The sequence below is a fragment of the Sapajus apella genome, unplaced genomic scaffold, assembly GCF_009761245.1.
Source record: "Sapajus apella isolate SASKATOON/1434 unplaced genomic scaffold, GSC_monkey_1.0 scaffold220, whole genome shotgun sequence".
Lineage (NCBI taxonomy): Eukaryota > Metazoa > Chordata > Mammalia > Primates > Cebidae > Sapajus > Sapajus apella.
In genome coordinates, this window is record NW_022437160.1 from 253,460 (window position 1) to 267,823 (window position 14,364).

Here is a 14,364-nt window from a genome sequence, read left to right on the forward strand (position 1 = left end):
CTTTTTTGAGATGGAGTCTTGCTCTGTTGCCCAGGCTGGAGTGCAGTGGCGCCATCTCAGCTCACTACAACCTCCGCCTCCTGGGTTCGAGAGATTCTCCCGCTCAGCCTCTCAAGTTGCTGAGATTACAGGCAAGCACCACCGTGCCTGGCTAATTTTGTATTTTTAATAGAGATGGGATTTCTATTTTTTTTTTTTTTTTTTTTTTCCCGAGATGGAGTTTCGCTCTTGTTACCCAGGCTGGAGTGCAATGGCGCGATCTCGGCTCACCGCAACCTCCGCCTCCTGGGTTCAGGCAATTCTCCTGCCTCAGCCTCCTGAGTAGCTGGGATTACAGGCACGCACCACCATGCCCAGCTAATTTTTTTTTGTATTTTTAGTAGAGACGGGGTTTCACCATGTTGACCAGGATGGTCTCGATCTCTTGACCTCGTGATCCACCCGCCTCGGCCTCCCAAAGTGCTGGGATTACAGGCTTGGGCCACCGCGCCCGGCAAGATGGGATTTCATCATGTTGGCCTGACTGGTCTAAAACTCCTGACCTCAGGTGATCCACCCGCCTCGGCCTCCCGAACTGCTGGGATTACTGACATGAGATGCTGTGACTGGCCCAGAGTGCCTTTCATTAAGGCCTCATAGAAACCATCTTCCCCCCAATAGATAAAAGAACTTCCTGGCTGGGTGTGATGGCTCACGCCTGTAATCCCAACACTTCAGGAGGCCAGGCAGGGAGGATTGCTTGAGCCCAGGAGTTTGAGGCTGCAGTGAGCTACCAACATTGCCACTATACTCCAGACTGGGCCACAGAGACTTCATTGGAAAAGACCTTCCTCCCATTTTTGAAAAATATGCAGGCTTCTGGATGTCTCATCCATTTTCCTGTCTTGATAAAGACAGGAATTTGAGTAACATACAAAGACCCAGGGAGAGGGGAACAGAGACAAAGACAGAGACAGAATCAGACACCCAGGAGAACAGAGAAATCCCTTCCCAACAAGGAGAGACTCCTTGAGTGCTGAGGCCCAGCGACCGCAGGGCAAACCAGAGAGGGGTTTAAGTTAGATGCTGTCTCTAGCAGTCACTGAGATAAACTAGGAACATGCCAGGGAGATGGCCGTCATCCCAGACTTCAGAATGCCTGGGGCTGTGTTTCAGGGCTTCTGCAGTTTACTTGGCCTCTTGTCTCCCTAGCTTGCCCTCCCCCACCTGCGGAAGAGCCAGGGGAACATCATCAACATCTCCAGCCTGGTGGGGGCGATCGGCCAGGCCCAGGCTGTTGCCTATGTGGCCAGTAAGGTACAACAGCCCCTACCCCTTCTTTCCCTCCCTACCTTCTTCCCATGGGCCTTGGCTTTGAGTCCAGACACCTATGGAGTGGGACCTAGCAAGATCCCTGGAGAGAGTCTCACAGTCAACTCCCAGAGTCAGCACCCAGCCATAACTGCCTGTGGCAGATTTTTGTCTTTTCTTTTTCGTTTTCTCTCTCTCTCTTTTTTTCTTTTTTGAGACGGAGTTTTGCTCTTGTGGTCCAGGTTGAAGTGCAATGGCGCAATCTCAGCTCACTGCAACCTCTGCCCACTGGCTTCAAGAGATTCTCCTGCCTCAGCCTCTTGAGTAACTGGGATTACAGGCATGCGCCACCATGCCCAGCTAATTGTGTATTTTTAGCAGGGATGAGGTTTCACCGTGTTGGTCAGGCTGGTCTTGAACCCTTGACCTCAGGTGATCTCCCCACTGAGGCCTCCCAAAGTGCTGGGATTACAGGCATGAACCACCATGCCCAGCCCTTTTCTTTCTTTCTTTTTTTTTTCTGAGACAAGGTCTCACTCTGTCACCCAGGCTGTAGTGGCATGATCTGAGCTTACTGCAACCTCTGCCTCAAGGGTTCAAGTGATTCTCCTGCCTCAGCCTTCCCAGTAGCTGGGATTACAGGTATGTACCACCATGTCTGGCTAATTTTTGTATCTTTAGTAGAGACAGGGTTTCACCATATTGGCCAGGCAGGTCTCGAACCCCTGACCTCAAGTGATCCACCCACCTCAGCCTCCCAAAGGGCTGGGATTACAGGTGTGAGCCACCGCACTCGACCTTCCTATGACAGATTTCTATGCCAAGTTTCTCCCAAGAAACTGAGTCTGGTGCCTCTGAAGGCAGCCTTCAAGGAAAGCATGACTTCCCCATTCTGATGCCCCCCCTGGCTGGCAGGAGACAATGGATGGCAGGGTCCCCATCTCCTGGGAACTCAACTTCTTCTCCGCTCTGTTTTCTGCAGGGGGCAGTAACGGCCATGACCAAAGCCTTGGCCTTGGATGAAAGTCCTTATGGTGTCCGAGTCAACTGGTGAGCTGCTCTGAGCAGGCTGAGAGCCTCCTGGGGGAACTGGGGTGACTGGGAGGGATCCCAAGTGATTGGAGACAGATTTCTTTGATCCTCTCTCTCCCTTCCCCCAGCATCTCCCCAGGAAACATCTGGACCCCACTGTGGGAGGAGCTGGCAGCCTCAACACCAGACCCTAGGGCCACAATCCTAGAGGGCACGCTGGCCCAGGTAGGAGTGGGGTTCAGATCCAGGGGGTAGAAGATGGCTTGGGGGTGGGGAGCATGGCGATCAAGTGGGGCTCCTCTTGACCCTTGACCTCTTTCCTCCCTCTTTTCTCTCCAGCCACTGGGCCGCATGGGCCAGCCTGCTGAGGTGGGGGCCGCGGCAGTGTTCCTGGCCTCTGAAGCCAACTTCTGCACTGGCATTGAGCTCTTCGTGACAGGGGGTGCAGAGCTGGGGTACGGGCGCAAGGCCAGGAGGAGCACACCCGTGGACGTCCCTGATATCCCTTCCTGATTTCCCACATTTCTCCTTGGGGCCGCCTTCCTGGGACTCTCCTACCCCAAACCCAACCTGTATCAGATGTAGCCCACAAGTATTAGACTCGGAGCCTGTTTAGGAAGGTGCCAGGTCACCCTGCAGGTTCCCATAAAAGCGATTTGCAGCCAGAAGGAGAAGGACATCGTTTATATTTATTTCCCACCTTCTAGACGAGTCCTTCTGCCCACTTGGCCCTGCACCCCAGGCCCACACGTGGTCTCGACTCTGAAGGACTGCAGCTCCCCGCACCCCCAAACCCAGGCCTTGCAGCAGGCAGGTGCCTGATGTTGCTCGCCCTGTCGCTGTCGCCAGGAGCTCCTGGGAAAGGTAGAGCGGTTTGGCTTCACGGGCGCGCCAATTAAAAGCCCGCAGGGGAGAGTAAATTAAGCGCTAATTAGGAGATAATGGAGGAGAAGACGCAAAAGGTCCTCCTCCTTATTCCTGGCCCTCGGGGAAAAGGAGTTTTGCGCTCAGTGCCTGTGGAATAGGAAGGTGGCTAGCACGAAACATCCAGAGGGAAGAGAATGTGGGGGGGTTCAGACATCTGGATCAGAGGGAGAAGGGGCTGAAACTCCTGGGTTTGGGGTCTGCAGGGCACTAGGGGGCGCAGACTCCCCGGCTGGATCCCGGAGTGGCGCAGGCCCGAGCGCGCTGGCGTCCCGCAGGTGAGGGGTGGAGCTGCAGGGCTGCTGCGGATTGGCTGCGGCGGAGGGCGTGTGCCGCAACCGCTGATTGGCGGGGACCGGAGCTGCCTGTGGGCGCCGCCCCTGCAGCCCTGGGCTGGCGGGTCGGGCGGGAGGGCCCCGGCAGAGCGCAGAAAAACAGGGCGACGCCCTGCGGGGGAAGGATCCCGCGGTTTGGCTGCTCCGGCCTGTGACTGTTAGGGTTGGCGAGACAGCGGCCCGGGGACAGGGCCTGGGGACATTGTGGGGGTGGAATTTGGAGACTGAGTGTCCCAGGGTACGATTGCCGAGAACAATGGCCGAGGGACCCAATTTTTTTTTTTTTTTTTTTTTTTTAATTTGAGCTAGAGTCTCGCTCCGTCACCCTGGCTGGAGCGCAGTGCTGTGATCTCGGCCCTCCGCCACCTCCGCCTCCCGGGTTCAAGCGATTCTTTTGCCTCAGTCTCCCGAGTAGCTGGGATTACAGGCGCCCGCCAGCACGCCCGGGTAATTTTTGTGTTTTTGGTAGAGATGGCGTTTCACCATGTTGGCCAGGCTGGTCTCGAACTCCTGATCTGAAGTGATCCACCAGCCACGACCTCTCAAAGTGCTGGGATTACAGGCATGAGCCCCCGCGTCCGGCCGAGGGACATGATTTTGGTGCCACAGTAACCCGCAGATTTTGGGGGCACAGTGACAGAGGGGCGGTGCCGCAGGTTTGAATTGCAAGAGGTCCGAGGCATCCTGAAGGACTGTGATTGTCGAACTGTGCCTCTGCGGTCCTGGTGCTGGGGAGATACTCGTGGAGGGATAACCAGGAAAACCCTGCGCTGGGGATTGTTCTTTGAGGCTCACTGATGAGGGCAGGATTGATAATTTTCAGGCTTCTCAGATGATAAGGGACTGGAAGAAGCCCTGGTGAATTGTGTGTGTTTTTACCTCTTAAGGAGTTTCAGGCGGGGCGCGGTGGCTCACACCTGTAATCCCAGCACTTTGGGAGGCCAAGGTGGGCAGATCACCTGAGGTAGGGAGTTTGAGACCAGCCTGACCAACATAGGGAAACCCTTGTCTCCACTAAAAATACAAAATTAGCCGGGCATGGTGGCGCATGCCTGTAATTCCAGCTACTGGGGAGGCTGGTGCAGAAGAATCGCTTGAACCCAGAAGGCGGAGGTTGCGGTGAGCCGAGATCTTGGCATTGTACTCCAGCCTGGTCAACAAAAGCAAAACTCCGTCTCAAATAAGTAAATTAAATAGATAAATAAATAAATCTTTCAAAGAGTACACGTATATCTTTTTTGTTGATACGAAAAAATTACATTTGAACAGGGCAGTATCCAGGCTGTAAAGTCAGGCTCCCCTGTATCCCTACCTGCGGCCTTCTTCAGAGGCCCTTCTCCAAAGCACCGCTCCCATTACTGTGCATTCACATGGTGTTCGCGCCCACTCATATTTAAGGTGTGCTTTTCCCTTTCACAAAAGTATTGTGATAAACAGAACGTCCTGTTCTTTGTCTTTCCCTTCCTTTACCTCTGGCTACTTATGCTTGCCAACGCTCCGAGACATGAAAATGCATTTTTGCAAACCGTTACATGCCGGTTAGTACCTGGCTTCAGTGCGGCTGGAACACAGCCTGAGTGGGAACCGTATTTCTTTTCTTTTCTTCCTTCCTTCCTTTCTTTCCTTACTCTCTTCTCTTCTCTTCTTTCTTTCTCTCTCTCTTTCTTTCTTGACAGAGTCTTGCTCTGTCACCCAGGCTGGAGTGCAGTGCCGCCATCTCGGCTCACTGCAACCTCCGCCACCCGGGTTCAAGCGATTCTCCTGCCTCAGCCTCCCTAGTAGCTGGGACTACAGGCACCCCCCAGCACGCCCGGCTAATTTTTGTGTTTTTAGTAGAGATGGGGTTTCACCATTTTGGACCAGGCTGGTCTCGAACTCCTGGCCTGAGGTGATCTTCCCGCCTCGGCCTCCCAAAGTGCTGAGATTACAGACGTGAATCACCTCGCCTGGCCAGGACCGTATTTCAAGTCCTGAACACCCCCCAGCGCCTGCGCCCTGCAATAATGTGGGGCGTCTGGCAAGCGGGTCCTGCTCCCCGCCGGCGCCCTGGAGCTGGGGCTGCCTGGCGGGCCTGGGGTGCTGGGCGTGTCGCCTACCCCTAGGAGGAGGCGTGAGCGGGGCGGGGCCGGAACGTCTCTCTTCAGGGCCGCGCCCCGGGCGGGCGCAGTTACGCGCCGCACGGATCATGGCCGCAGCCGCTCTGGGGCAGGTGGGTTCACAGCCCGGCACCGGGGGCGCTGGGGAACCTCCTGGAGAGGCGCACTTCCGGTAGCACCACTGGCCTGCAGCGGGTCTGACTCGGCGCCGCCCCTCCCGCGCTGGGGTTCCGCTGCGGGGCGCGGAGGAGGATGGCGACCCTTGGAAAGGAGCACGAGGCTTTAATGGGGTGAGGGGGAGCGGGTAGACGCGGATGAGGTGGGGCAAGTAATTGTTGGGGAGGTAAAAAATGGGAAACATGGAGGGGGATCCTGTGAGGAGGGAGGCGTCGGGGTGGGGAAGTTGTGATTTGGAGAGTGGAGCCCTGGGGTGCGGTGGGGCATCAGCCTGTGGGGGCGCTGGAATAAAGGGGCCCAGACCTCCAGGGCCAGGGGCCGGTGAGGGCAGAGTTCCACCTCATGTCTCAGCTCTGGGAATTGGATCCAAGGTCCTATTTTCTTCTAAAGAAAGGTAAATAAAATTGAGATGGGGATTGTTGTCCCAAACTCCTGTTTGAAGCTCTGCACCTGGATTGGAAATCGAGGCAGCGTCTCATGGTTAAAATGACATATAAATGCTGCAGGCCAGCTGAGATGATCCCTGCTGACTGGGCGATGTCAAACAGCAGCAGCGTTTCCCAGAGTCTGTGATTTCAGAGAACAATGTTTCTCAGTGAGGAAGGAAACAGCTAAAGAAAGCGGTGGTGGTTAGGAGCCTTCACAGCTGCGCTGTAACTCGGGAGAACGGTCTCTTTGTTAACTTTGCACCTAACTTTACTTGAGTCTATTATCCCAGCTGATGAATGTCAGGGCAAAGTTTCACTTTCTTCAGCTCCTAGTCACTGATGGGGATAGTCCTGGGATATCTGGGATATGTGGGCAATCTGGCCTTTGGTGGTGACACTCCTGGGCTATGGTGGGACAGTCCTGGGCTTTGACAGGTACACTTGGGACTGAGGTGGCCAGTCTCATTATGGCACAATTCAGGTGTCATAGAAGAGTCCTGAACTCATGATGGGACACTCCTGGGCTCTGTTGAAGACAGAGGTATTCTGTAATGGAGATAGTTGGGCTGAGTCCTCAGCTATGATGGCGTGTGGGGAGGACAGTGCTGGACCATGGTAGGGACAGTTTCTAAGGGACTGGCCTAGACAGAGACATAGGGATAGTCCTGGGGATTGAAAAGGACAACACTGGGTTTTGTTTTGTTTTAATTTCAGACCTGATGAATAGGAAATAAGCCCTGGTTTTTGACAGAGGCAATGCTGGTTACAGTGGGGAAAAGTGCTGGGCTGTGGAGGGGGGTATTCCTGAGCTGTCTGGGGACAGTACTTGGCTCTGCTGTGGACCAGTTCTCATAAGTTACGGGCACAACCTGGGCTTGTGATGGGGAGCGTCTTGGGCTGTCATAGAATAGCCCTGGTCTGTGACCGGAGAGGCCTGGGCTATAAAGGGGGCAGTTCTAGATGTGATGGGGTCGTTTGTGGGCCGTGACAGGGGCAGACTGCGCTATGATGGGGTCTGTCCTGCACTGTGATATGGGGACAGTCCTGGAGTATGGAGGGCATTGCTGGGCTTCAACAGGGACACTTCTGGTCTTTGATGGCGATACTCCTGGGCTGTATGGGACATAGTGGAGGTTCTGTCACATTATAGATACCTGCCCTGTGCACCCCCAAACCTTTATTTCTGTTTCTTTTTGAGACAGAGTCTTGCTCTGTCACCCAGGCTGGAGTGCAGTGGTGCGATCTCAGCTCACTGCAACCTCCACTTTCTGGGTTCAAGTGATTCTCCTGACTCAGCCTCCTGAGTAGCTGGGATTACAGGCACGTACCAGCATGCCCAGCTAATTTTTTGGTAGAGATGGGGTTTCACCGTGCTGGCCAGGCTGGTCTAGATCTCCTGACCTCGTGATCCACCCGCCTCGGCCTCCCAATGTGCTAGGATTACAGGTGTGAGCCACCGCTCCCAGCTTCTTTTCTTTTTGACTAAGGTTTGCTCTGTCGCTCAGGCTGGAGTGCAGTAGCGCGATCTCGGCTCACTGTAACCTCCGCCTCATGGGTTCAAGCAATTCTCTTGCCTCAGCCTCCTAAGTAGCTGGGATTACAGGCACGTGCAACCATGCCTGGCTAATTTTTGTGTTTTTAGTAGAGACGGGGTTTTGCCATGTTGCCCAGGCTGGTCTCAAACTCCTGGGCTCAAGCGATCCACCTGTCTCAGCCTGTCAAAATGCTGGGATTACTGGCGTGAGCCACCAAGCCTGATTTTTTATTTATTTTATTTATTTATTTTTTTTGAGATGCTCTGTCACTGGTGTTGGAGTATAGCAGTGTGATCACAGCTTACCACAGCCTTGACCTACTGGGCTTAAGTGATCCTTCCACCTCAGCCTCCTGAGTAACTGGGATTACAGGTGTGTGCCACCAAAGCTGGCTAATTTTTAAATTGTTTGTAGAGACAGGGTCTTGCTTGCTGTCTTGCCCAGGCTGATCTTGGAGCTCCTGGCCTCAAGCAATCCTCCCACCTCTGTCTCCCAAAGTGCTGGGATAACAGGCATGAGCTACTGAGCCCAGCCTCTTTTCTTTTCTTCTCTTTTCTTTTCTTTTTTGACAGTCTCGCTCTGTTGCCCAGGCTGGAGTGCAGTGGTGCAATCTCGGCTCACTGCAACCTTCACCTCCCAGGTTCAAGCAATTCTTCTGCCTCACACTCCCAAGTTGCTGGGACTACAGGTGCATGCCACCACACCCAGCTAACTTGTATTTTCTATGGAGATGAGGCCTCTCTGTTGCCCAGCTGGTCTTGAGCACCTGGCCTCAAGCTATCCTCCTGCCTTGGCCTTCCACAGAGCTGGGATTACAGCATGACCTTTCTCTATGATTAGAACTATTTTGGCATTTCTTGGCATCAATTTCTGTTTTGTTTTTGTTTTTTCTGTTTGTGCCCCCTTTTCTGTGTCTCTTTTTCTCATCCTTCCTCTTCCCTTTCTTACTCTCTTTTTTCATCTTGGCTCTGGCTCTGGGGGTTGCTGTCCCTGTACTGTGTCTGTCTGTCTCATAACCGTGGGTGTCCTGTCCCTCTGGGCAGAAGCCTGGCTGCCGGGCTGAGCAGGCTAGATGTTGCCACCCAGAGGCCATCAGGGGCCCCACACTCTGATCACCCCAGAATCCCTGGAGCCCCACACCATCGAGACCACGCAGCAGCCCCATCTCCCAGCGACTCACCTAGTGACTAGTGACATGGCCATTCACGTCCATTCTCCAGAATCAGTGCCAGCTTACCCAGCTCACAGGGCAGGACGGGACAGGCCCCTCTGTCTCCCACAACCTCATGCCCCAGCTGGCTTGCCACATGGCTGGGGAAAGAGGTATTGTGAGGTCAAGTTCACTGGAGAGGGGCCAGCCTCCTCGACAGCCAGACCTGCTCTCCCTGCTACCCTCAGGGAGGGCCCGCCCGAGCCTTGTGCAGTGATGACTGCGGTGGCTCCCCAGGCCCCAGGGGCTGAAGGGAATTGAAGTCACTGTCAAAGTGGTATCCAAGGTGTAAGCTTTGCACTTCAGGTAATCAGAGCCCAGTTGATCAAATACGTTCAGAGAATAAGCATCTGGACTACTGGGTCTGATGGAGGAGGGCCTGAGGGTCTGGATACCTGGGTCTGATGGAGGAGGGCCTGGGGGCCTGGACACCTGGGTCTGAGGGAGGAGGGTCTGGGGGCTGGACTCTTGGGTCTGAGGGAGGATGGGGCTAGGGGTCTTGATTCCTGGGTCTGACGGAGTAGGGGCTGGGGGTCTGGACCCCTGGGTCTGAGGGAGGAGGGGCTGGGGCCTGGACTCCTGGATCTGAGGAAGGAGGTGGCTAGAGGCTGGACTCTTAGATCTGAGGGAGGAGGGCCTGGGTCTGCACCTCTGAGCCCTGGGGGAGAGCACCTGTCAGTCCCTTGGTCTTCTAAGGCCTGTCAGCCCTTGGGTCCCTGGAGGCCCTCACTTACCTGTGTGCCTTCATCATCGCCATCTTGTCTGAGCTGCTCTCCAGGCTGGACCAAAGGTCTCTGGGGTGGGAGGTGCTTGCGTTTGACTTTGCCCCAGCATGGAGGAGGGGGCTGGGGCAGACTCTGCTCTCTCTAGGGAGCCCTTCTTGGGGCAGGGAGGGAACTTGGCCTCCTTCAGGACCACATGCCCCTGTCTAGGGTGGACTGGGACTGGGGCAGAGCAGGCAGCCCAGTGGGACCTCCAAATACAGGAGGTGGTGAGTGGGCTGCGAGGGCCCCTGCTGTACCCCACTCACCCCCCCTCTTCTTTCTCCACCCAGATCTGGGCCCGGAAACTTCTCTCTTCCCCTTGGCTCCTGTGTGGTCCCAGAAGATATGCCTCCTCCAATTTCAAGGTGAAAGGAGGGAACTCTATGCTGGGCTCTGAGGGAGGAGGGGACTGGCAGCTGGTTTTGGGCATCTCCAAAAGGTCCACAACCCAGAGATGGCAGTGGGTGGCAGAAGCCTAATAGGCTGTCACTGGGCTGTGGGAAAGAGATGAAACAGTATGTCCCAGAATCCTCCAGGGTGACAGGTCCTTTTCTATGGGTCTGAGGCCCAGAGCTTCATGGGAGTTGTAGTTTTTCAGCTTGGAGGTTGTGGCTAGATTCTAGGACACCCCCATCTTTTCTCAGGCTGCAGACCTGCAGCTGGAAATGACACAGAAGCCTCATAAGAAGCCTGGCCCCGGCGAACCCCTGGTGTTTGGGAAGACATTCACTGACCACATGCTGTTGGTGGAATGGAATGACAAGGGCTGGGGCCAGCCCCGAATCCAGCCCTTCCAGAACCTCACGCTGCACCCAGCCTCCTCCAGCCTCCACTACTCCTTGCAGGTGGCTTGGCGGCCGGCCTCTCTCCCCGTCCCTGTCCGCGTCTCCTCCTGTTTGCTGTGTCTCTTGCCACGGGCACCTCCCTTGGTTTGTTTGTTGCATGTTTCTCCTTTCTGTGCGGTCATCGTCCGTTTTCTGAGGCCTTCCATGCTCCAGGGCTGTGCTCAGTGATGCTGGGTTTCCGAGATGGGCAGACCCACTTCCTTCATTTGGAAAACCCCATGCTGTGGTTGTAACTTGGTGTGATTTGTGCTCTGATGGAGGCCCTGCAGAGGCCAGTAGAGATCCCCAGCCTCACTTGAAAGAAGGCACAGCATCTTCTGGCATAGAGAGGAGCTTAGGGTCATGGCAGTAGAGGGGAGAGTTGGGGGGGATGGCAGGAGAGGGGAGAGCTGGAGGGATTGTGGGAGAGGGGACAACCAGGGGGATGGCGGGAGAGGGGACAGCTGGGGGATGGCGGGAGAGGGGACAGCTGGGGGATGGCGGGAGAGGAGATAGCTGGAGGGGTGGTGGGAGAGGAGACAGCCAGTCCAAACCCCAAACAGGAACAGAATCTGGCACATTTGGGAGAAATTGTAGCATTGGAGCATAATGGAGGAGGCTGAAAATGTCATCAGGTTCATGGAGGAGCCGAGGGGCTAGGGCCTTGTCCAAGGGCACTGGGAGCCATAGAGAGCTCTGAGGAAGGGAGGAGCGGGGCCAGGTCTGGATATAGTAAGAGGTCTCTCAGGCCATGTGGAGGATGGGAGTGAAGGCCAAGAGGCCAGGCTGGGGCACAGGTCCAGTTAGGAGCGGATGGGCAGGTGTGGAGGTCTGAGCTGGGGCAGAGTGGGGAGGATGGCACAGGAGGGGAGGAGGCAAAGAGATTCAGGGGCACAACGGGCAGACAGGGTGGGTGGGGGAAGGGATGAGAGGGCCGAGGATGGCGCCCAGAGTTGTAGCCAGGTGACTGGGTAGACCCTGGGTCTGTCCCCAAACAAGGACCCAGGAGGAGGAGTGGCTTTGTGGCACCCGGCGAGCCTGAGAGACTTGACAAATCCAGGAGGCATTTGGTTTTAGGACTTAGAGGTGCGGCTGAAAGCAAAGCCTTCGTGAGAAACTTTGGTTGAGACGAGCTTTAAATGAGCATCTCACAGCTCCGGTAACTGGTTAGCAGTGTGGCTGGTTTTGGTCTTCCAGGGCATGGTTCTATGGCATCAAGACTTGCATTCCACTCTGTTCTTTCCTTTCCCTCCTTCCCTCCCTTTTTTCCTTTCTTCCTTCCTTGCCAGAATCTTAGGGTTTTGTTTTTCCCCTCTCCCCTCCCACTCTGGACATCTAATCAGTACCAGTCGATTCTGTACAGAGCACAAACCTTCAATTGCAGCCAGACACTCTGCCAGGACATAAGCAGGACAGGCAGGATTACGCCTGCTGAGCCCCCAGGAAGGCGGTTACTTGGAGACCACCAGGCGCTTCTCCTTTCAGCCCAGAACGGCAGTCATCCTCTGGCCGGGCGTCTGGTACTTTTTCTTCAGCTGAGTGAGCGCAGAGGAAGCGTGTGGCCCTGGCAGACAGAATACACTGCTGTGATCCCACGGGTCCAGGGGGTGGACGGGGGCGGCTGAGGGCACAGGACAATCCCGTCCCCATGACACCCTCACGTGTGCATCCCGGCACGTGTGCATTACAGGCCAACCACGTTTGTGTTTGTTTCTTTATTGACAGTCTCACTCTGTCTCCCAGGCTGGAGTGTAGTGGTGCAGTCTCACTGCAACCTCTGCCTCAGTCTCCCGGGTAGCTGGGCTTACAGGTGTGTGCCATCACGCCCAGCTAATTTTTATATTTTCAGTAGAGACAGGGTTTCAGTATGTTGGCCAGGCTGGTCTCAAACTCCTGACCTCGAGTGATCCGCCCACCTCAGCCTCCCGAAGTACTGAGATTACAGGCATGAACCACCATGTCCAGCCCTGTTTTTTATTATTGTGGTACCAATACACATGCATAATAACACACAGCATAAAATGTGGGATTCCAACCATTTTATTTATCATTTTCTTATTTTATTTATATTTTTATTATTTTTTGAGATGAAGTGTCACTCTTGTTGCCTGGGCTGGAGGGCAGTGGCACGATCTCGGCTCCCTGCAGCCTTCGCTTCCCAGGTTCAAGTGATTCTCCTGCCTCGGCCTCTGAGTAGCTGGGATTGCAGGAGCACACCACCACACCTGGCTAATTTTTGTATGTTTAGTAGAGATGAGGTTTCACCATGTTGGGCCAGGCTGTTCTTGAACTACTGACCTCAGGTGATCCACCTGCCTCGGCCTCCCAAAGTGCTGGGATTACAGGCATGAGCCACCATGCCTGGCCTATTATTTTTTTTTAATACTTTTATTTATTCATTTATCTGAGACAGTTTCACTCTGTTGCCCAGGCTCCAGTGCAGTGGCGTGATCTTGGCTCACTGCAACCTCCGCCTCCTAGGCTCAAGTGATCCTCCTGCCTCAACCTCCCGAGTGGCTGGGACTACAGACACACATCACCTTGCCCAGTGTATTTTTAAATCTTGGGCAGAGACAGGATCTCCCTTTGTTGCCCAGGCTGGTCTTGAACTCCTGGCTTCAAACAATTCTCCCACCTCAGCCTCCCAGTCCTGGGATTACAAGTATGAGCCATCCTACCAGGCCTGGAAATTCTTCTTTATACCCTTAAAGAGCTTTTTCCATGTTTCTTGCAGCCTCATGATGTTTCATCCTCACAGTGCACCTCATTAGGCAATCCCCTCTTGTTGGACTTGCTTCCAGCCTGATACTATTATGAACAATGTTGCAGTAAAGAATCTGGTATACCTGTCACTTCCTTTAAGTGCAAGTGTATCTCTGTGCTCCATTTCGGGAGCTGTAGGTCAAAGGGCATATTTGCTCTCAATCTTAACAGGTATTGCCACATCCACATCTGCAGGATGTGTCAGTTTCTACACCGGCCAGCAGAGCCTGTTTCCATACCTTGGACAGCCCTTGTCAAAATTTTAGATCTTTTCCAGTCTCCCATGTGATTTTAAAGGGCTCTCAAAGTAATTTTAATTTGTATTTTTCTCCCTAATGATGAATGAAACCAACTATCTTCTCATGAGCTTAAGGCCCACCTGTATTTCCTTTTGTGTGAACTGTCCATTTGCTAGGCTGATTTTCCTATCAGGTTGGATTTTTTTTTTTCTTTTCTTTTCTTTTCTTTTTTTTTTTTTTTTTTAGAGGTGGGGTTTCACGGTATTAGCCAGGATGGTCTTGATCTCCTGACCTCGTGATCTGCCCGCCTCGGCCTCCCAAAGTGCTGGGATTACAGGCATGAGCCACTGTGCCTGGTCCAGGTTGGATTTTTAAAAATTGATTTGGGGCTTGGATTACAGCCCCAAATCCCAATTACTGGGATTACAGGTGTTAGTCACCTGTTGGATTACAGGTGACTAACACCTGTAATCCCAGCAATTTGGGAAGAAGAGGCAGGGGGATTGCTTGAGCTAAGGAGTTCAAGACCAGCCTGGCCAACATGGCAAAATCCCATCTCTACTAAAAATACAAAAACTAGCTGGGCATAGTGGTGGGTGTCTGTAATTCCAGCTACTCAGGAGGCTGAGGCAAGAGAGTTGCTTGAACCTGGGCGGCGGAGGTTGCAGTGAGCCGACAGCGTGCCAGTGCACTCCAGCCTGACCACAGAGTGAGACTCCATCTCAAAAAAAAAAAAAAAAAAAAAAA

General features: G+C 54.1%; 2 protein-coding genes and 1 long non-coding RNA gene across 7 annotated transcripts in view; 2 read left to right on the forward strand and 1 right to left on the reverse strand.

The window, feature by feature from the left end:
* Positions 1 to 2,990, forward strand: part of HSD17B14 (hydroxysteroid 17-beta dehydrogenase 14) — a 25,542-nt gene extending 22,552 nt beyond the window's left edge. The window contains exons 6-9 of one of the 2 annotated variants that reach the window (XM_032270960.1): positions 1,192 to 1,296; positions 2,273 to 2,340; positions 2,451 to 2,547; positions 2,662 to 2,990. In XM_032270960.1, coding sequence (XP_032126851.1) covers positions 1,192 to 1,296; positions 2,273 to 2,340; positions 2,451 to 2,547; positions 2,662 to 2,835 — 444 coding nt within the window. In that variant the 3' untranslated portion in view covers positions 2,836 to 2,990. The remainder of the gene's footprint in view (positions 1 to 1,191; positions 1,297 to 2,272; positions 2,341 to 2,450; positions 2,548 to 2,661) is intronic. The other variant, XM_032270961.1, reaches the window with a different exon arrangement.
* A 2,432-nt stretch (positions 2,991 to 5,422) lies between these two features.
* Positions 5,423 to 14,364, forward strand: part of BCAT2 (branched chain amino acid transaminase 2) — a 17,905-nt gene continuing 8,963 nt past the window's right edge. The window contains exons 1-3 of one of the 3 annotated variants that reach the window (XM_032270954.1): positions 5,423 to 5,790; positions 10,082 to 10,156; positions 10,436 to 10,636. In XM_032270954.1, coding sequence (XP_032126845.1) covers positions 5,767 to 5,790; positions 10,082 to 10,156; positions 10,436 to 10,636 — 300 coding nt within the window. In that variant the 5' untranslated portion in view covers positions 5,423 to 5,766. Of the gene's footprint in view, positions 5,791 to 5,810; positions 5,968 to 10,081; positions 10,157 to 10,435; positions 10,637 to 14,364 lie in introns of those variants that run through there. The other 2 variants (XM_032270956.1, XM_032270957.1) reach the window with 2 other exon arrangements.
* On the reverse strand, positions 5,940 to 10,438 carry LOC116544521. Of its 2 annotated transcripts, XR_004265940.1 has the most exons (4): positions 10,058 to 10,149; positions 9,762 to 9,821; positions 8,998 to 9,128; positions 5,940 to 6,828 (listed from the first exon to the last, which is right to left on the reverse strand). It is a non-coding gene; the product is annotated as an uncharacterized LOC116544521 (long non-coding RNA). The 2 variants fall into 2 exon arrangements; XR_004265939.1 differs by lacking the exon at positions 8,998 to 9,128 and having other exon boundaries at positions 10,058 to 10,438.